Source organism: Pecten maximus, chromosome 7 (assembly GCF_902652985.1).
Source record: "Pecten maximus chromosome 7, xPecMax1.1, whole genome shotgun sequence".
Taxonomy (NCBI): Eukaryota; Metazoa; Mollusca; class Bivalvia; order Pectinida; family Pectinidae; genus Pecten; species Pecten maximus.
The window spans coordinates 11,878,487-11,900,801 of NC_047021.1; the positions used below are offsets into that span (position 1 = coordinate 11,878,487).

The 22,315-nt window shown below is 33.2% G+C and overlaps 1 protein-coding gene and 1 long non-coding RNA gene across 3 annotated transcripts in view; both read left to right on the forward strand.

The window, feature by feature from the left end:
- LOC117331613 (perlucin-like protein) overlaps positions 1–22,315 on the forward strand; it is a 43,990-nt gene that overhangs the window by 14,029 nt on the left and 7,646 nt on the right. For both annotated transcript variants that reach the window (XM_033890424.1, XM_033890423.1), the window contains exons 2-3: positions 21–214; positions 658–749. In XM_033890424.1, the coding sequence (XP_033746315.1) occupies positions 154–214; positions 658–749 (153 nt within the window). In that variant the 5' untranslated portion in view covers positions 21–153. The remainder of the gene's footprint in view (positions 1–20; positions 215–657; positions 750–22,315) is intronic.
- On the forward strand, positions 2,896–21,993 carry LOC117331614. The gene is made up of 3 exons (XR_004533591.1): positions 2,896–3,028; positions 20,170–20,235; positions 21,661–21,993. It is a non-coding gene; the product is annotated as an uncharacterized LOC117331614 (long non-coding RNA).

Sequence of the window (22,315 nt, forward strand, 5' to 3'; positions counted from 1 at the left end):
TTATTCTGATTCTGTTTTAGGGTACCTAGGATCTTTCATCTTCAAGTTATCAAAAATCAACCTGACCTGTATCCGAATATCATTTTTCATTATGAAGCACATGTATACGATAGTGTGAACTGACACGTGAGCTCGGATCATAATCAGTCAACAATGTCGACCATGACGTGGTATCTCGTGTCGTTTCTTGTGCTAGCAGCCGCTAATTCCAATGGTAAAGTATACTACATCTAACGTTCTTTTGTGTTTTACTTCGTCTAGTATTTACATCGAATATTATGGCAATATGCCATTACATGTGTCGAGACGATTAGCAAAATAAAAACACTATTTTAGTAGGTCATCATTCAGAAACCATATGTTGAGTTCTCAGCACTGCTCAGTGAACTGTTCGGACATTCACGTGCTGATATTCTGAATTTATACGGAAATATTTCCAATATATAAAATACAGTTTTAATCTTAAGTGTGTTATTCAGAAAATCTTCAGTAGTTCTCTGGAATGTTTGTGAGGAAAAAAACTTAGGTATTATTTGGTTGAGGCACAAATGGATGTCTTTCTTACAAGAAAAATCTATTCTAAATTGACAATTCGGATTAGGCCTAACGGCGACACTTGAAATAACTAAAAGTTTTTAATGATTTTCTTGTGATAAGTGTTGGTGACCGCGGACTGTCCAGATGGGTGGATGAAACATCAGCAATGCTATCTCTTCAGTCACGACAAACTGTCATGGACAGGAGCTATTGTAAGTTTACAACGTGTGCCATGCGTGCTTATACATGTATATTGGTTTGATGCATGCTAGATTTTACTAGTAAAATGTCAGAAATCTTGGTTTTGATCAATCTGTATGTTGAACATTGTTGGTGCTTTCTATTCACCACCAAATTTACTACTATTCAGACACCTAACAATTGTCCATAGGAAAGCATTGTATGCTTTCAGGGAAGTTCCTTCAGTACACAGGCAAAAGTGCCACACATGTGCCACATGCGTAGCATTTTTCATGCGATTTTCACACGATTTTCATGCGTATATCATATGATTTTCCACACGCATGATTTTCGCATGAAAAGTTCATGTCATCCACATGCGATTATCATGCGATTTACATGTCTACTTGACACGCATGAGAATCGCATGTTTTGTTGCTACATGCGAGATACATGTGAAATTTACATGCGTGTATCACATTAAAGATTTTAAGCATCAGAATCATGCGTAAATATATATTTTGTTTTTCATTCATTTTTATTTTCTATTTTCATTTATTTTCATTCTTTCAGCACTTACAGTCTATTCTAATGCTTATGTGGGTGTTTTTTTTATCACTTTTCATATAAATGAGGACTGATTTTCAAGTGAGATCTTTTAATTGTTTTAAATTTCACATTAACCAGAAAAAAATGAACGATGTATACTATTTGAACAAATTCTTTTAAACTTGAAAACAAATTTCAAGACTTATACATAACTTAACTCAAATGGTATAGATTAAGAAACATGAATACATATATACAGTACTGTACATATGTATTTCTTTTTCTAAATAAATTCAAATAATCAAGATTACCAGGTCAATATAGTAGAACATATCTGGTATACACCAATGTTAATTTGACTAAGTTAGACTAAAGAAGCCATGAATGCATAATGATACCATTTTTTTAATTAACAGTAGCTATATAATTGCTCTTGTTGCTCATGCTTATTTCTATTGTTTGTCACAAATGTCCTCATGTTACACATGTGTCTGAGTGTATCTATAAAAATCTTGAAATCTTGTTAAATGAAGGTGTTTACATCTTTTATTATAAATTGACAATCGACACTTAATGATCATAAAGACATTGACAAAATATGCACATAAATCAGTTACCATATACTTTGATATAGGCCTAAAATTATGCAAAGTACATTTAAATATCATCGGCTGTTTCATTTGATAAATATTACGGCAGTAACCATGATCCATAGCCAAGCTGCACATATATTGCGACAAATATCGCGAAAACCACTAGAAACGGATACCTGCATCACGTCCACGCACTGTATCACAACCATGTCTGGTGCAGGGCCAGAGCGCACCACTAGATATGAAAACAATTTGGTGTCGCTAAGAATTTGGTGCAAATACAATAAAATCGGGTGTGACATAATACCTAGCTTACATATATAGATAAATGAGATATTTATTTACCTCAGAACACATATTTAGTCCCATCTAGGTGTTTTAATTCGTCCGCATAGACCCTCGCTTACGCTAGTGAAAATTTCATACTTGACTCGACGCCATATTGCTACCGGCGGGGCGGCCTAATTAACCTAATCAGTACACGATGGAGCGAAAAGAAAAAAAATACAATGTCAACATTTATTTTCATATATTTTACCGCTTATAATTAATAGATAATAATTTTTTGAATTGAATAACAGGTTTTGGGAAATAATATGCTCAGTTTCATTAATTTTAACTAAGTAAGAAGAAAACACAATAAATGATATGTGGTCTTTTCGGTCCATTGCGTTTGGATTCGGGTGGTTAGTCGTACTGTCACTTACAAACCGGAAAACCAAATTGGACAGAATCAGAATTACAATCGCTAGCGCAGTCCGTGGCGGAGAACATATCTGTGATTCACGGCGAATCCTTTTCCCTTCACGTAACCAACGAGGCGGACAAAGATAACAGATAGGTAAGTGAAATGCGTTTGTGTGTTGTTTTTTTCAGTAGGGTCTACTCCGGATGTTACGTCACCAGTGACGTCACCAAGTTTGTTGCTGCGCCTGTCTCATTGAAGTTGTATTTCGGTGGGCTGTGTTGTATTTTACTGTCACTGCCAGTATTTCTTACAATATCTGAAAATCAGAGCCGATGTTCCAAGATATGGATGTTTTGTCATGATTATATGTTGCTTTGCACAAGCACGCGTGCAAAAAATAATCAACCCAGCGTTCAGAATGTCAAGCAAAGTCCCGTAGCCTCGAGCTCATCGGCAGTACCAGTACCGCTGACTGTAACTTGTAAGTAAACTTGTTTGCTGACATTGATGTAAACAGGCGACGCTAAATATGCACGAAGAACAGATCCCGTTTATTTTATATTTACTGTAGTAATACTTTTTTCTCCAAATTTAATTAATTTTAGATTTCGATAGGCCTAGCCGGTTTAGTTTTTTTTGTGGCTAGCTGTCTCAGTGATTGTTAACGTCTAAAAATATCAACGGGAATCGCCAGATTGAGGTCAAAAATGTACAGAAAACCGCACGTGTGCTCACGGACATTTTCTCGTGAACGAGCAGAATAATGAAATACATTTTGATTTATAACCGCTCGCATAGATATACATATGTATACTACTCATAAAACATGTAACTTATCTTAAAGTATGCAGTATAGGCCTATCATCTTATTATTTTGTTGGTTCATTTTTAGTTGGATTATAGTAGCTGCGATAACGTAGCTCTGGACGACGGACGGACAATTTTTGACAGATGGTCGTCGTCAGAGCTACGATTCCCTCCCATTGCTCGTAATGTAGCAAAACCGTGAACCTCGAAAATGCTACAAATAGCGGATATCGTTTAACTTTGGAGTAATAGTTCGTATAATTAAACATTTCTAATTCAATTTTGCAGTGTATTAGCCTACCGTCTTATCTAGAAATCTTTAATTCGCATATTCTGATATCATACTGCTCGGAGTTGTCTCCGTGTCCGCCATGATACTTCTCGAAGAACTCTCGCGAGGATTCTAACCCAAATATGGAACCCGTGATCCATATATGGATGAAGCTACTACGATAAATAAATACATAATCAGAGATATTTAACCACTCTTTTGTAACTCTTGTGAAGAAAGCGAATCTTACTTTGCGTAATTAAATAATTTCAGAATGAATTGACCTTCCTTACCGAGATATATTACTCAGAATCTGTTTTTCTGTTGAAATCTCGCGGGAAACCTCATTAGCATCAATTTATTTTGATTTCCTTATAAGGAAATTGACCTTTACACTTGTATCAAAGATGGCGGTATGTTTGAACTGATATCTCCGTGTGTCTTGCTCGTTTTGGATTTTACTATTTATTGTCAAACATTTGAAGTAATGTGCAGGTTTGTTGCTTGAATATTCATAATAGATACCAGAATCATCAATTTACATGGTTTTTTTTATCCGAGAAAAAATTTACCACTGCTAATACTGCCCGATGTGAATCACATCGGGGCTTGCATTGCTACACTATCGGCAATGGGAGGGACTTCATACCCTGCCGGAGAGCAGTGTAGGCAGGGTATGAATATTCGTTCTAGGATTATAGATACTAAAAATGCATCTAATGTAATTTTTTGTTTTCATGTTATTCCTGCCTCATTAAATCAAGGTCATACATGGAGTTCTTATGCCAGTTAGGCCTAGAAAAAAAAATGTTGTGTTTCCCCTTTCCCGACCGACCCTAATTTTAGGCCACCGACCCTAATTTTTTTTTGTTTGAAATATTGAAAATCCGGAAATTTTCGTAAATTTAGCCCGTTTTCCTTTTTATTATTATACACACCCTAGTCTTATAAACGCTTGTATATGACGGGCACTGGTTTTAAAGCGTATTGATGACCTCGATGTTCAAAAAACATGGCGGCTTTTTGCACGCCGTCGTCTGTTTTGGCACTGACGATAAAAAAATGTAAACACATGGACGAAAAGCGAATTATGACATCACTGCCGCATACAACGCTATGTGGAGATATATTTTATAGATATCACGAAAAAATTGTAAAAGGTGATTGTGTTATATTGGGGAGGGAGGTTGGACAGTCGACTACCTTTGAGGTTGGACCAGGGGGGTTGGGGTATTTACCGAAACGGACCGAAACGGAGATGGAATTACCGAAACGGAGGAAAATGGGGCTTAAATTAGCATTCTTTTCAGAGAACGGACCCGAATATATGTTCTACAGTGCCTAACTGTGTCATATGTAAAATATCGGGGGTTTATTTGACCGAGAAGTATTTTAATTCGATTTTTTAATCATTCGCGATTAGCGGCCCGATTGTCGTCCGGGTTGCATTACCGAAATGGCCGATAATGGACCCGAAATCGATATTGTTACAAGAGAATGGACCAAATATTGTATTATTTGGTGTGTATAGATGTCAGAGGTAAAATATGTTCTATTTATTTTGCCTAGAAGTATTTAAAAATAATTATCAAAATATCCGATCCACGACCCCATTGCCGTCATAGTTGAATTACCGAAATGGCCGATAATGGATCCTAAACCGATATTTTTACGGGGTAATGGACCCAATAAAGTATTCTTTGGTATATAAAGAAGTCATATGTAAAACATTTTTGATATGTTTTCTCTAGAAGTATTTTAAAATCATTATCCAAAAACCCGAACCACAACCTAATTTTCGTTTACGCATTGGTCATGAATAAAAAGGAGCCGGAAAACAGAAATCCGGATATTTATTAAAAACAAAAACAAACAAAAAACTTCCACCTGCTTTATGACATGATTTGGACTTCAACATTTTTGTGTTATTGAAGATATCAGAGATTTTCCAGCTATTAATGAATGATGTCAGTTCAGGGTGAGTAACACAAATTAATTCCATCAAGTACACAATATAAATCTTACTTATCCAATATTTTAATTATTAAATGACAAACATTTGCGGGACAAGTTATGCTTTTTTACAACAGTTCTTCGCCTACAGAACATTTGATGAGATTATTATGATATGCATTGTATAATGTGTTGTCGTTCTATACTTATTGGGAAATTGGTAAGGCTTTATTATCAAAATATGTGTTTCCATGAAAAAAATTTTGATTTGACCATTTTTGCAATCTAGTGCACATTGTTTATTTCAGTATTTGTTTTCAATAACGATTTCTTTAAACTTTTAAATATTTAACTTTGTAGTGTAAGTCAAGGTGAGGGTTATAACCACTCATAAGAATTTCAATGCAACATTATATGACATTCAATGTGTGCCATCCCTTGCTACTCTTGATGTCAGTACAAAATGCTCATCTCTGTATGGTTCCGATGTTTATAGTTTATGTAGATAGATTCAGCAGTCACGTCGGTCAAACTACCATAATAATTGTGTTGAAGATATCAATATGACATTTATAATTATAAATCTTGTCGTTTTCATTCCCATGATGATCACTAGAAGACATTGTTGTTCAGACCTATCTTTGGTAAAAATTTTGATTCAAATTTTTAAACTTGATATCATTTCAGTTTTCATTAATGAAATGAAACATGTAGCATAATACATGAGCATTTATGTTTTTAATTATCTTTCGAAAACAAAATTAAACTTAGTGCTTTAACCATTGTTTATAATCCAAATAATTGAAACCTCAACAAGATAAGACAAATAATTACTTTTCACATTTTATTGAGCACAAAAGGCAAAGACATGAAATAAACAGTTGGCAATATGAAACAAGTCAAAGTTATAGAATAAATGTTTCCCTTGTGAGATATCATTTTTTGAAAACTTCACCCACTAATGGAAAATCACTCAAATAAATCTTTAGTGTAAACAGATAATAAAATATATGTTCTATAACTAATGAATTTAGCACTGTAATACTGCAAATTTAAAGCAAGCACTGTATTTTGCATAAAACCCCATAATTGGAATAAAATACAATAAAGATTTCAAACAACTATTTCACGCAAACATGTCTGTATACTCATATTTAATACCAACAAGCACTTTAAAAACAAGAGGCCCAGAGGGCCTGTATCGCTCACCTGGATTTCATGAGATATGAAACAAGAATGATGATTAAATATATTTGTCGCAGGTATTGCTATGTCAATATATCATAGGCATTTTATATGGGTACGTGAGGATTTTATATCAAAAAATACATTAATCCATGAAATAAAATTAACTTTTGGCACAACCCCATAGGGATGCTACCACACAAATGTGAGTGATATCCATTGCTTAGTTTCAGAAAAGAAGTTGCTTAAACCAATTGAGCCCTTTTGACCCCGCCCTCTGCACCCCGGGGGGAGTGGGGGTCAGTTGCTTCCTTTATAAAATTTTGAATCCCTACCCAAAAGGATGTTACGTAATACTAGGCAAATATGAGCGATATCCCTTGCTTGGTTTCAGAGAAGAAGTCGTTTATATTAAGAGAGCCAAATTGACCCCTTTTGGCCACGCCCCTCAGACCCTTGGGGGCAGCCCCACCATTTGTACAATTTTGAATCCCCACCCAGGCCCCATAGTGATGCTACCAGGCAAATATGAGTGATATCCATTGCTGAGTTTCAGAGCAGAAGTTGTTTATATCAATTATATAAAACTGACCCCTTTTGGATATAATCCTGCAGTAGCTATCAAGAAGAAGTGATTATCTATAATTGCCATTTATTACAATATATGTTTAAGTGAATGCTGGTTATTCGAAAAAGATGAATTTTATTTAAATGTTTATTGTAAATATGTATTCCCAAGGAAAACTGGTTTTGATGAAAGTAATATAAAATATCTTCTATAAAACTGCTAAAAAGTAAGATGTCTTTAGTTGAAAATATACATGATAGAGTAATGGTAAAAATTTGAAGAAAATCTAAAACATAGCTTGTTTGTGGTTTGCTATTTTGCACCTGAAATCAGTGTTTTCTCCAAAAATAACTCTAAAATAAGACTTATTTCAAATTTTGCAATATTCCACAACTACCCGTGGTACTTATAAATCAAATACAAAAATGTATTAATGTGTACATAACTGGAGATTTCAATGCCAGAACTTATACCAGACCTGATATGATGGTTTGGTTACTACTCAGAATATAAATGAAATGAATAATTTAGGAAAATATCTGACACTTAGTTAAAAATATTGTACTTGAATTGTTGAATGTATATATTTCAGTTTATCATAGGTTATAAGATAAAAAAAAATTGCCTCTCTTCGTTGTATCTGTCTTTTTTTTTCGAACTGCTCGGTTAATGGAAATTATGTAATATTCTATGAATCAAAGGGGGTTGATATGTACTTTACATGGATGTAATATTCAATGGGGTATATATGTAGGATGTGTAATAATCAATTGGGGTAGATATGTACTTTACAAGGGTGTAATTATCGTGATCAATGGGGGTAGATATTTTGAGAAAGATCCCTTCTGTACTTATGATGATTTCTGAAATAGCGATAACAAGAATTGTTTATTGAGGGCCAGTTTATTTGTCCATATACTTTAGAAGTTTAGAAACTTAAGTATAGACAGGCAATTAAATTATAGTTTTAGATTTTAATAGTTGTTAAATTATCATAAATAACTTATAATAACTGGAATATCTTACACCTAGTACCATGTAACATGGAAAATCTTTATTTGTAGAGATGATGTAGATATGAAGGATGGCTCAGATATTTATATAAGTAAACTTTTGCAATTCTGTTTGATGCATACAGAACAAAAAACTCTGATATTATGAAATATAGAATTGTTTCCATTTCTTCAGTTAAATGACTACAAAAGGCCTTATTTCCTTCATTCTTACATGTAGAACATAAATAAGTAAAGATATCAAGGATATTTCAGATATTCAGTAAAATGTTACAATTCATCATCGAACAAATATCAAATTCTGAATTGCTTTGGGGTTTGATTGACTCAAGAAATTCAAGCAAATGGTCTTATTTTCTTTGTTCTTTTATGCTCAATATGTAAAGGTGATAAGGACTACTCATACATTTAGTAACAGTTACGAACCCATATTTTTTCTGTTTTACAAAAGGGCTATTGTCCAAGGTTTTTCTTTTGTCCGTACCCCGTCCCCAAGGGTCACTCCATTTATAAAAAATCATGTTTTTGCCATCCCCTTATGATATTTCAGTACAAAATTTGGTTGTAATCCACTAAGCACTTTAGGAGGAGTAGGGTTTTAAAGCAAAACAACAGCAAAGTTTCCCTTTTGGGGCCCCACCAATCAGGCCCTAGTCACACTAGCCTCATTTATATAAAATATAACTGCCCTTCCCCAACGGTGTTTCTGGAAATAAAACACTGTCTTTGGGGTTAAGGAGGAGTAGGGTTTTGAAAGAAAAAGTCTAACGGCGGACCATGGATGGAGCACGATCGATGCATGCCATAAGTCATCCTGACCTGACCTAAAAACTATAACTTATTTCATATGTTATGAAATACTCTGATTTCTTTATTCCTTATTAGCTCACCTGGTCCAAAGGACCAAGGTGAGCTTATGCCTTACCGTGGCGTCCGTCGTCTGTCCGTCCGTCAACAATTGACTTCTTCTTCGTAACCGCTGATCAGAAAGGGGTAAATTTGGCTTAATTGATTTTAACAAATTATTCTCTGAAACTTAGCAATGGTTTGACTGGTAGCATCATATAGGGGTAGAGATTCAAAATTGTATAAAGGAAGGAGCTGACCCCCGAGGGGGCAGAGGGCAGGGTTAAAAGGGGTCAATTAGTCTTAACAAGATCTTCTCTGAAACTTAACAATGGATATCACTCGCATTTGTGTGGTAGCATCCCTATGGGGTCGCGCCAAAAGTCAATTTCATTTCATGGATTAATGCACTTTTTGGCATTTTTAGTATTGAAATAAAACCAATGTACATGTACCCATATAAAATGCTGATGATATATTGACATAGCAATACCAGCGACAAATATACTGAAGCATCATTCTTGTTTCATATCTCATGAAACCAGGTGAGTGATACAGGCTCTCTGGGCCTCTTGTATATGGTAGATATTTGCAAATTGTCTGACTTCCTTTGCTATTACATGCATTTGCTATAACATGCAGAAAATATGGAGGTAAAGATATCCAAGAAAATCAGTAAATTCTATCATATCTTTATCATATGAAATGCTCATTTCTATAGCCATAGGATTTGTATCCCCTAACTTCTGTAAGATATGCCCAATTTATATATATATAAAGTAGCTGTAGAATTTGTATACCCCCTTCATTATGTAAGATATGCTCATTCTGCAGCCATTAAGGATTTGTATCCCTCTACTTTATGGAAGAAGAAGAAAAAGAAGTCAAGAAGAAGAAAAAGAAGAAGAAGAATATTCTTTCCTCTGTCCAATATTAGCAGTTAAAAGTTTAATATTTATGGGATTATGAGTGAAAAATTCTAAATTTAATAAATGGCATGATCAATCCAATATTAGGAGTTAAGTATGTCTAGGATTTAAGGTTTTCTGATTTGGTGACAGGATCCTTCCAACGTTGGGAGTATATAAGTGCCTAAGGAAATGAGAGTTTGAATTTTTGAACATCAAATGATGATGTTTGATTTTTTTTTTGAATATTCAGGAATTTAATAGAGTATGATCAACCTATAAGATGTTTTGCAGCAGATTCCATGACTGTCATTTCTTCTACACCTGCATCATCTCCCCTGTCCAAAATCTGGAGTTTATTTTGTTTAAGATTTAAGAATTTAAGTGTCTGGAAATTAAGAATTTTAATCATAAATCATCACGTGATGACATTTAAATTTCCTCATCATCAAATGAGTATGTTTGAATTATCTTAAAATATCAGGATTTTGACTATTAACATTTTTATTTGAACAATATGTTCATTAATTTAGATATTGAGGCATCTCAAATATGGACCTAAAATTTTTAAAGTTTAACAAGTTAAAAATTAAGGTCTATGGGTTCAAGAATTAAGAGTTTTAACTTATTAGTAAAGATTTGTGAAGAATTGGGTTTTTAATGCAGGATCAATCCAATATTTAAGGACTTCAATATGCGTACTATTTAAGAGTTTAAGAGTCTGGGAATAAAGAGTTGTAATTTTCTCATCATCAAATGAGTATGTTCGAATAATATTAAAATAGTCAGGATTTTAACTAATATCATTTTACTTGACTAAGTGATAATTTATGATATATTTGTACAATTATCATTAAATTCTGTACCATATATGATAAAAAATTATAAACATGTAAATTTTGACTTCACAAAATTGATTTTTAGGTCACCTGAGACGAAGTCTCAAGTGACCTATTCTTATCGCCTTTTGTCCGTCGTCGTGCGTCGTGCGTCGTCCGTCCGTAAACATATTACATTTTCAACTTCTTCTCCAAAACCACTGCACCAAATTCAATGAAATTTGGCAGGGAGCTTCTATGGCTAAAGTTCAACTAAAATTGTGAATTATATGGTCCCCATCCCCCAGGGGCCTGAGGGGCGGGGCCAAAAAGGGTCAATTTGACTAAAACTTCAAAAATCTTCTTCTCTACTCTCAGATAAGGTGGAATCAAACACTCTTCATAGATGGAAGGGTCTTAAGGTGCTTTACCAAAATTGTGAATTTCATGACCCTGGGGTCTCACGTTTGCCCCTGGGGAGGGGGTAAACTTTACTATAGTTTATATAGGGAAATCACATTTTTGACTATTATTTGTTGGATTTGTATTGGAATTCAATCTAACTTGTATCATATTATCAGCATGGGATGACAGTTTGATGGTATGTACATGTTGGCCCTGGTTGACCCCTAGGGGCTGGTGGGCGGGGCCAAAAAGGGTCAAATTGACTGAAATTTCAAACATCTTCTTCTCTACTCTCAGATATGTTAGAATCAAATACTCTTCATAGATGGAAGGGTCTTAAGGTACTTTACCAAAATTGTTAAATTTCATGACCCTGGGGTCTCATGTTTGCCCCTGGGGAGGGGGTAAACTTTACTATAGTTTATATAGGGAAATCACATTTTTGACTATTATTTGTTGAATTTTTATTGGAATTCATTCTAACTTGGTTAACATTATCAGCTTGGGATGACAGTTTGATGGTATGTACATGTTGGCCCTGGCTGACCCCCAGGGGCTGATGGGCGGGGCCAAAAAGGGTCAAATTAACTGAAATTTTAAAAATCTTTTTCTTACAACCCAAATAAGGTAGAATTAAATACTCTTCACAGATCGAAGGGTCTTAAGGTGCTTTACCATAATTGTGAATTTCCTAGCCCTGGGGTCTCACGTTTGCCCCATGGGAGGAGATAAACTTTACTATAGTTATAGGGAAATCACATTTTTGACTATCATTTGTTTATTTGTTTTGAAATTCATTCTTTCATTCAAATTTACTGAAATATTTCAAAAATCAGGTGACCGTTAAGGCCCATGGGCCTCTTGTTAATCTAAAAAATATTGGGTCGAAATATCATCATCCTATCACTGAAATCAATGCAAGTCTAGACTTAGGAAAAATTCCTTGTTGGAAACATGTAAATGGTAAATTCAAATTTATAAATCTACAACAGTGTCAAAATTTGCAAAAAAAAAGTTAAAGTGTTTCTTTGGTCCGACTTATTAATATGAAACATGTCTTAAATATTGATGAAATTTTCACTTCAGGAGTTTATAATGAACTAAAAGTGTTCATTTATGCTGTAAATTTTTTTTATACATGTATATTTTTTAATCAATTTTAATATCATAACAAACACAAAACTGATCTTTTAAAAACCTATGGATATTTATGTTTTATTTCAATTAATTATAGAAAAGGTCTGAATATTATTAGTAATTGAGGCAAAATACCATCTCTCAAATAATTGAATAAAATTCATGTATTGAATGATGTGTTCGATTTTATTTTATTTTGTAATTTAGATGACATGCCTACTTCACAAGGAAAAATCCATCTAAATATACGTATGGATATATATTGATGTGAAATCCTATGTATAAGCTAAGCAAATTAAAACAATATGTCTTAGCCTTTAGTTTACCTTATTATGGAAAACATTAAACATACATGTTTAGTACACTTGAAGAAGAATCTCTTGAAGTTTTCTTATGAATTGAAACCATCTAATGGACCATCATTTTAATCATATCTTCACTGTGGCAAGTTTGAAATTTAGAAGCCCATCTGAATACACAACTGTCACTGATGGTCTTATTCTCCTTGAACTTTTTTAGGGCCTCCATGGAATATACATAAAATATTTTGCTTATATGACGCCCTCTTATCAGTTTTTTGTTGTTGATTTTTTTATTCATTTAAATTAAAACAATTTTGGAATATTGTGGTTTATTATATATATATAATTTAAGGTTTATTATGGGTTTATTAGATATATTCTTATTTTGGTAAAATGTGCCATAATCAAAATAACATATGTTTTTAATATTGCCTATGCTATATTTTAATGTTATTATTGAATATTTAATGTACTTAATATTAATTGCACAAGGCACAAAAGTAATTGCACAAGGCACAAAAGTAATTGCACAAGGCACAAAAGAAGAGTAACAAGCTCAGAACCTGATACAATATTTTTAATTCATACTCAACTTTTGAGTTTTATACTGATGTTCATTGAACATAATTTAACAAAGATTTAATTTATACCTGTTATACATTTGTATTTAAATCATAGGAAATTAACTCTTAAATATATCTCACAGGTGAAATCTCTCTCTCTCTCCACCTTCAACACAGGTGTGTTACACCTGGACACTTCAGTTATAGCCTAAGGGGACTTTCAATACACTGGTCAATTAGTGTAAGTTACACAGGCATGTCAATCATCTCCCAAGGTGTGAAAAATTAATCTTCAAATATTTTAGAAATAACTTTCATATCTGAAAGTATTAGTTGGCTAAAAGGGTGATGTGGAGTAATATGTAAAATTTACATATCGCAAATTAATATTGTCAAGTAAGTAATTCATACAGAAATTGGATCCAATTAAGTAGTTAACTATATAATGTTCATAATCATATACTCTTCACCAAGTTAAGGTAATAATATATAGCAATGTCATAAAAATGGAAATGATCATAATCTTCTTTGTCCTGCACTCGCTATTTCTTGCATATTAGGTAATAGGTATTATATTATCATGCAATGTAAATTCTTATTTTTGCATTATACAATTTCATGTGTGTGAATTTGCTCATCATAATGAGAATTTTGGAATTATAAAACATCAACATGGTAATTATAAGGAGGTACGGACAAAAGCCACCCCCCCCCACCCCCATGCCATTACAGGAGAACTGTAGCCCCTCCAGACATTAGCTCCTAGGACAAAAGCCCCCTCATAAAAAAAATGATATTTTTTATTGATTTTTTAGTGCTACATATATACATACATGTATATGTATAAGTGACTTCAGTCATCAGTTGATTCTGCAATGTAAAGAACTGGTTCCAAGGTTCAAACAAAAACTACTTGATTTGTTACATAAACAATAAGTTGTTACACAGGTATTTGGTAGGTTTTTCATTGATATTGTATTCTCCTGAAAAGAAATATATCATTAATGGCTTCAGGTGTATCAACAGTGAAATGCCCATGTTTGCACAGCCACAGGTATAATTTGTTTTTATATTGTTTCTTTGATCTTAATCATTCTTAAAATTAAAATTAATACAACACAGAGCAACGTGGTTGCATGGTTGGGTACTTATTATATTATAATTTGAGACACTGCAATTTTTTTTGTATTCATTAATTGAAGTATGCAACATATATGACAGAAAACGTGAGTAAGTTTGTGGAAAACATCATAATTTATTGTACAAACTTTAAGAGATTTTGTTTTAAATGATAAGCTTTCCTGATTTTTTTCTACACTCAATTATAAGGTATCTTAATTATGAAATGTGTGTGAATGAAAGTTAATAAGATTTCTAAAAGGTTTTCAATTCAATTCAACAACTTTTCTGTTGATTACTGAATTTTATGTCTTAATGTAAAGCAGCACAGTATACATGTATTATAAGGAAATCATTAAAATAATGCGTTGCTAGTTTTCCAATGTTTCTAACAATATCTGCATGATCCTACAGAGTTACGTACACACCTTTCTGAAAATGACAAGTAAATATTGAAAATCTTTACAACATGATTTAGGGTTGTACAAATGACACAAGATATTTATATCTTTCAAAATAAATTAAGATATATAGATACAGTATAGCAAAAATCAATTATAGTTGTTTTGTCCTAATTAATTAATAAGACACATGAATGATTCTCAGGGACTTAAAGTGATTAAAGGACCCGAAAGCGACCAAAAAACTAATATCAGATCATCTTATGTAAAACAACTAGTTAATCAAGTATATCTAATCATCATATCATCACTACTTATACACTTAGTTAGAAGCAGCTAGATATTTCCTATATCTTAAAAAAGACAGAATGTTTTAAGTAATTTATTCATAAAAAAAGAAAACCTACAGTATAAAGATTTTTGCTCACCATCATCAGACGGAAGTACATGTACATAAACAATTCCTTATAATTCCCATTTTTTGAAAAGTACTGCCTAACAAATTCCCTTGTTCCCTACTTTTACCTATTTATCTTTGAGTCTGATCAGGAAAACAAAATTTCTTAAAGGCAGCCAGCCCACCATACGTATCGACAGTTAAATCCGTTATTGATACTTTTCCAAAAGTTTTTCTTAAGATCTAACTTAGACTTCATATGTAGGTTTCCCATATAATTAAAAGAATTAAAGTAATGGAAAAGTAGAAAAGAGATCAATCTCAATGGTGGATGCGTAGATCCCTCTGGGATCTCTTGTTATATACATGTACATGTATACAGCTGATGGATTATGAATATTCTGTTGATTTTTTTAGAATAGATATTATTCATGGATCTGATTTTTAACAATAATGAATTTTTGCTGAAGTTACACTGACATGTTGATTTCATTTAGAATTCAATAATCCACTTATTGTTCTTGATGAGACTTAATCTAAATTTGATAACATTCGATCATTCTAAAGTTATAAGAAAAAAGATCTGTTCATATTACAGAAATATGCATAGGCCTATATATGTACCACTATCCACTGAATGATTGGGATTACTGTAGACTACAGTCGCTTTTTTTTGACAGGCTATCATATTTTTATATTAATTTTTGATTTTAGAATTATAATGGAAATTTTGTGACAGCATGGCACAAAAAGTCATCTGGACACTTTTTTGCAGTTTATTAAAAAATAATAGGAAAAATATTAATTCATTGCCTTGACTTCAATTCAATTCATTAATTACTTCAAGTTTGAAATATGGATTGGCGAGAATAAAAAAATCACTATTTTTATAAATTGTTAAAATAAATTGTTTTAAAAATTACCAAAGGTTCCACAACAATTTTACTTAGAGAATCAAACACGGTATTTCTGTTAAAAACCTATAAAGAATAAGAAATCCTTTTATTAATTATAACTAAATTTATAAGTATTTTTGCATGTTTTTAGATAATCCGGATTTCCGTTTTCCGGCTCTTTCTTTTACTCACGCCCTATGCGAGCGACTCTGTTTACAATCTGAATGTGACATCGCGAGGTTTTTTAAAAAATAAATTCAAACATTTCCAGGTTAAATAAACCCCTCATATTTCATACATTATTCAATTATCTACTGAAGAATAATATTTTGGGTCCTTTCTCTTCAAAAACAGATAATTTCAGGTAAATTTAATTCCATTTCGGTAGTTCGTCTCAATCGAAAATTGGGCCATCAATCGGGTATTTTAATAATTATTTTTAAATACTTCTAGGCAAAATAAATAAAACATATTTTACCTCTGACATCTATACACACCAAATAATACAATATTTGGTCCATTCTCTTGTAACAATATCGATTTCGGGTCCATTATCGGCCATTTCGGTAATGCAACCCGGACGACAATCGGGCCGCTAATCGCGAATGATTAAAAAATCGAATTAAAATACTTCTCGGTCAAATAAACCCCCGATATTTTACATATGACACAGTTAGGCACTGTAGAATATATATTCGGGTCCGTTCTCTGAAAAGAATGCTAAATTAAGCCCCATTTTCCTCCGTTTCGGTAATTCCATCTCCGTTTCGGTCCGTTTCGGTAAATACCCCAACCGGGACCAGGGCTGTCTGTTGGCGACGGTCTTCATGGCAAAGCATTGGTTAGAATGACCCTCACCTGCGCTAATCCCATCGAAGTACCATTTTACAGTGCATCTCTTGGACGACTCGATTTGTGCTACTATTGTGGTGGTTGTGATGGGGAGGTTGATCAGGAATTAAAGAAACAATATAAAACTGTTTACATGTTCTGCCCGTGTGTCTAGAATGTCTCGAACATGAACAGCCTCCATGTTATCGTCCATACGGAAAAAAATCGAAGAGTGGAAACTCTCAATAAACTGCGTTTATAATGACATGGTTTTACTGTTCTGACTATTAATATGATGCTCCTATTTGAGATTATCTGAAAAGAGATAACAAACACTGCAAATAAAGTTTGATATACTTTTAATATCATTTTCATCTCCCAATACATTGCATTTCAAAATGAAGTTAGGTAGAAGAATGATCAAACACTGAAATATAATGATATTGAAATGATATATACAGCATATATAAATATTCAAATATGAACATTTGATTATTTATTTAAAAAAAAAAAGATAAAAAAAAAAAAAAAAATCCCTACCTACCTACCCTAATTTTTTGAGAGACGAAAGGGGAAACACAACATTTTTTTTCCTTGGCCTTATATAAGAAATATGCTACTCCTTGAACTTTTACATCCATAGATTAATATAATTTTCATGTATGAGTTAAGCAAATTCTTATCAAGCTTTCATGTACACTAACTGCAGTTGGCCTTATGTCATTTTTTAAAAGTTTAAACATTTGAATTTATGATTTTAAAATTGGCTTGAACAACCATCCTACATTCATGAGAGTGACACGTCATAATCTGTTACATAAAATGTAAGAGTGACACGTCATACTATGATATATATTGAATGAGTGGGAAAGGAAAATGATGTAGTTCCAACAGGTCCGTTTTACAGGTAAATTGTACATAGTTTGCTGCCCAGAGGCAAATTGTACCTCAGACTGTAGATTTATAGGCCTATTTAATTTTCCTGGACGTGAACAATGTGTACTAATAACGGGTATACGGCTATAGGTTGGTTTTTGGAAGTGGTGAATTTACATTCTTTATACCTTTGGGAATTTCACTGAAGTTTTTTTTTACTTTAACATCTTTCTTTGGAATAAATTTTAAAGCATTGTCTTTATATTTTTGAATCAAACAAGAGAACTGCATCATTTCTTAATTTGTTTTGCATAATTTTTTTCTGAACTTATATCATTCAATTACATGTATTTGTAGAACTATTGAAATGACACTGCAAGCTGGAAAGTTCCTCATGCATCAGGTCCTGTCACTACAATACATGATATCAGGGATATGTCCCTGGTCATAATGATTGTTTAAATAAGAAAATTTAAAGATTTGAAATTGATTTCGAAATGAAATATTGAATAACTTCAGCCTGTGTTGTGTGATGGGAATAATTTTGAAAGACCAAATTTAACTATTCAAATGATTTGCTTCATGAATCTCACATTATCAAAATTTTTTTTTTTTCAAATTAGACTTTTTATTTAAATTTTTAATGAAACATGATTACATCATATATGCAAATGCTAAAAATTTGAAATTATTTGTTTTGAAGTCTCTGACCTGACCTTGATTGAGACTATATCTTTGGACAGAGCCAAATTATATCTTTTGCCATGTACAAAAAGAAATCAATGTGGAGAAAGCTAAGTTGATACTAAAATATTTTCAATTAAGTCATATTCAGTTATTTTGGGTGAGGAACCATGTACATTTTTGTACACTTTTGAATTCAAGTTGATTTCATCTATTTACAAAGGTATTACAGAAAATTATTTGACAAATTCGAACAATGACCAGGAATAAATTATCACATTTTTTGAAATGTCATCTGCACACAGGTAAAATATAGTTGGCTTAGTTGCACAGGGACTAATGTAAAAAGTTCACAATGTATGTGGCCATCACTGCAATGGACAAATATTGATATCAGAAAGGGCATTCAATTCCAGGCCTCAGAGCGCAGTTTATTTCCCTCTTGAGAAAAACTGAATTGAAATATTTTAAAAGTTTTCACAAAATATGGTTTTCATTTCATATTGCAGAACTATTCTCTCAATTTCAAGTGACCTACTGGTATTCTTATCGCCTTTTGCCCGTCGTTGTCCGTCATGCGTCCGTAAACAATTTACATTTTTGACTTCTTCTCCAAAACCCCTGAACCAAATTCAATGAAATCTGGCTAAAGGTCAACGAAATTGTGAATTACATGGTCCCCACCCCCCAGGGGCCTGAGGTATGGGGCTAAAAAGGGTCAAAATGACTGCAACTTCAAAAATATTCTTCTCTATATAGTTATATACTCTCAGATATGTTGGAATCAAATACTCTTCATAGATGGAAGGGTCTTATGGTGCTTTACCAAAATTATGAATTTCATGACCCAGGGGTCTCACATTTTGCCCCTCGGGAGGGGGTAAATTTTACGTTAGTTTATATAGGGAAATCACATTTTTGACTATAATTTGTTTGATTTCTATTGGAATTCATTCTAACTTGGTTAACATTATTAGCTTGTGATGGCAGTTTGATGGTATACACATGTTGGCCCTGACTGACCCCCAGGGGCAGATAGGCGGGGCTAAAAAGGGTCAAATTGACTAAAAATTTCAAACATCCTCTTCTCAAGACCCAAATAACTAAATAAGGTAGAATCAAATACTCTTCATAGTTGGAAGGGGCTTATGGTGCTTAATTAAAATTATGAATTTCATGACACTGTGGTCACACATCTACCCCTTGGGAGGGGGTAAATTTTATTATAGTTTATATAGGGAAATCACATATTTGACTATGATTTGTTTGATTTCTATTGGAATTAATTCATTCTAATTTCATTAACATTATCAGCTTGGGATAGCAGTTGATGGTATGCACATATTGGTACTGACTGACCCCTTGGGGCTGATGGATGGGGCCAAGAATGGTCAATTAAATTAACTGAAATATTTCAAATCTCAGGTGACCGTGAAGGCCCATGGGCCTCTTGTTCACTTATTTGATACAACTGCAATTGTTAGATATTTTATTAAAACTGGTATACACGTACTGCTACCATATAAGAGGTTAAAAACATTTATTTATTCATACAGTTTGCAAACAAATTGATATCAATGATTAAATGAAGCTGAATTTATGTTTTTATTTTCTGAAAACTATTTTGTTTTCTTTGTTTTAGATATCTTCAACATCCAGCTCCTAGAGGGACACCAGCTGTAAGAACTCCTGTCAGCTTCAAGTCTAGGTAATCACACATGTCTTGTAACTTCATAATAATCTTTAAAAAATACTTATTTATTTGGACACTTAACCAACTGCTGTTACCTTCATGTCAAGCTCATAAAAAAATGTGATAATTTTTATAAATTTTCTATTATAAATATGAAACATCAATGTGTAAGCACTGTCTTTGACTTTTCCAACGTCCAGGTCAGTTTTGTTTCTTTTTACGCCCTGTTGAAAGCCAATATCATTTAAGGATGTACCGGGTTTGGAGGAGAAGGAACGCTGGAAAACCCAGTGTTTAATCCGAGGGATTCACTGATCTCTGGTCAGTGCCAAGTAGCTGCCCCACTTGGGTTTCAAACTCACAACAGAGAAGCCTGAGGGGCAGGTCAAAAAGGGTCAAATTGACTGAAATTTTGAAAATCTTTTTCTCCACTCCCAGATAAGCTGAAATCAAATACTCTTTGTATCAAAGATGTAGATGGAAAGGTCTTGAGGTCCTTTACCGAAATTGTAAATTTCATAACCCTGCGGTCAAGCGTCTTCATTGAGAAGGGGTAAAATTTACTTTATTTTATATAGGGAAGGCATTTAACCTCTGCTCATAAAAGCTGTATATGATACTGCCATTGCAATGATTCAGTGATTGATTCTCTAAAATAATTATACCCCCGCAACGAAGTTAGGGGGGGGTATACTGGAATCAGGTTGTCTGTCCGTCCGTCCGTCCGTAGACGCATTTTGTCCGGACAACTCCTCCTAAACTGATGGGCCGATTTCAATGAAACTTCACACAAATATAGAGGAACATGTGTAGATGTGCATGCCACTTTATTTTTCTCAAAATTATGGTTGCTATGGCAACTGGTCACTATAAACAGGTTTTCTGATAAGAACCATAACTTTAAGTTTGTCCGGACAACTCCTCCTAAACCGATGGGCCGATTTCAATGAAACTTCACACTAATATAGAGGACCATGTGTAGATGTGCATGCCTTTTTATTTTTCTCAAAATTATGGTTGCTATGGCAACTGGTCACTATAAACAGGTTTTCCGATAAGAACCATAACTTTAAGTTTGTCCAGACAACTCCTCCTAAACCGAAGTGCCGATTTCAATGAAACTTTTCACAAATATAGAGGAACATGTGTAGATGTGCATGCCACTTTTGTTTCTTTTTTTTCTTTTTTTTAAAATGTGGTTGCTATGGCAACTGGTCACTATATTACTGGGTTATCTTATTAAGCCTTCCATTTCACCATTGCAGATTGCGGGGGTATAAGTCAGCCATCTTGGCGACAGTTCTAGTTAATTTTGAAAAGTAATGTAGTCATATTATTGAGATTTTGATTATCATCTCATAATTAAATATCGTTCATCATGTGTGAATGTACCATGAAAAACCAATTTTGATTACTTTTTTCTTTTAATTTTGTTTACAGAAACTTCAACAAAGGTGGACATCTGGAGAAGCTGAAAGACAGATCTGCAACATAGTGAAACTGTTTTCTGCTTTCGGCAAATGGACAGTCAGTCAGTCACAGCAGGCAAGGCTCGGCAGTTTTGAAACCCATGTGAACAGTGTTAAGCTTCAAGGAAAAAGATTCAATGAACTGTATATCATATGATTCTGTATAAATATATCCATGCAACAAAAGTGATTTCTGGAACTAGAAGTAATGCTGTTGGAGAGGCAAACAATATGAATAAGACAACAGAATCTCCGTCTTGTTGAAAAAGTGATGTTTTTCTCTATACGAGTGATTATGCCAATGATGCAAACGCCAAGGACATGGATAGTGGTTTTTAATATTTATATATATGTGTATTGATCTTTCTTACCATAAGATAAACTGACATTCTAAACTATAAATTATTTACAGTGCAACTTGGTTTTGTATGGATTTACTTTACATGAGCAAGTATTAAATGAATTATATTTTTGATTCTAAATAACAAATTTTCATCTTGTTATTATTGATTAGACTTTAAGATAATATGCCCATTGGGCATCTGACATTGTTCTGTTTGGTTTGCTTTATTTTGTTTACAGCCATTAAAGGGATGTCAGGTGTTGAATGTATAGAGGAAAGCCTG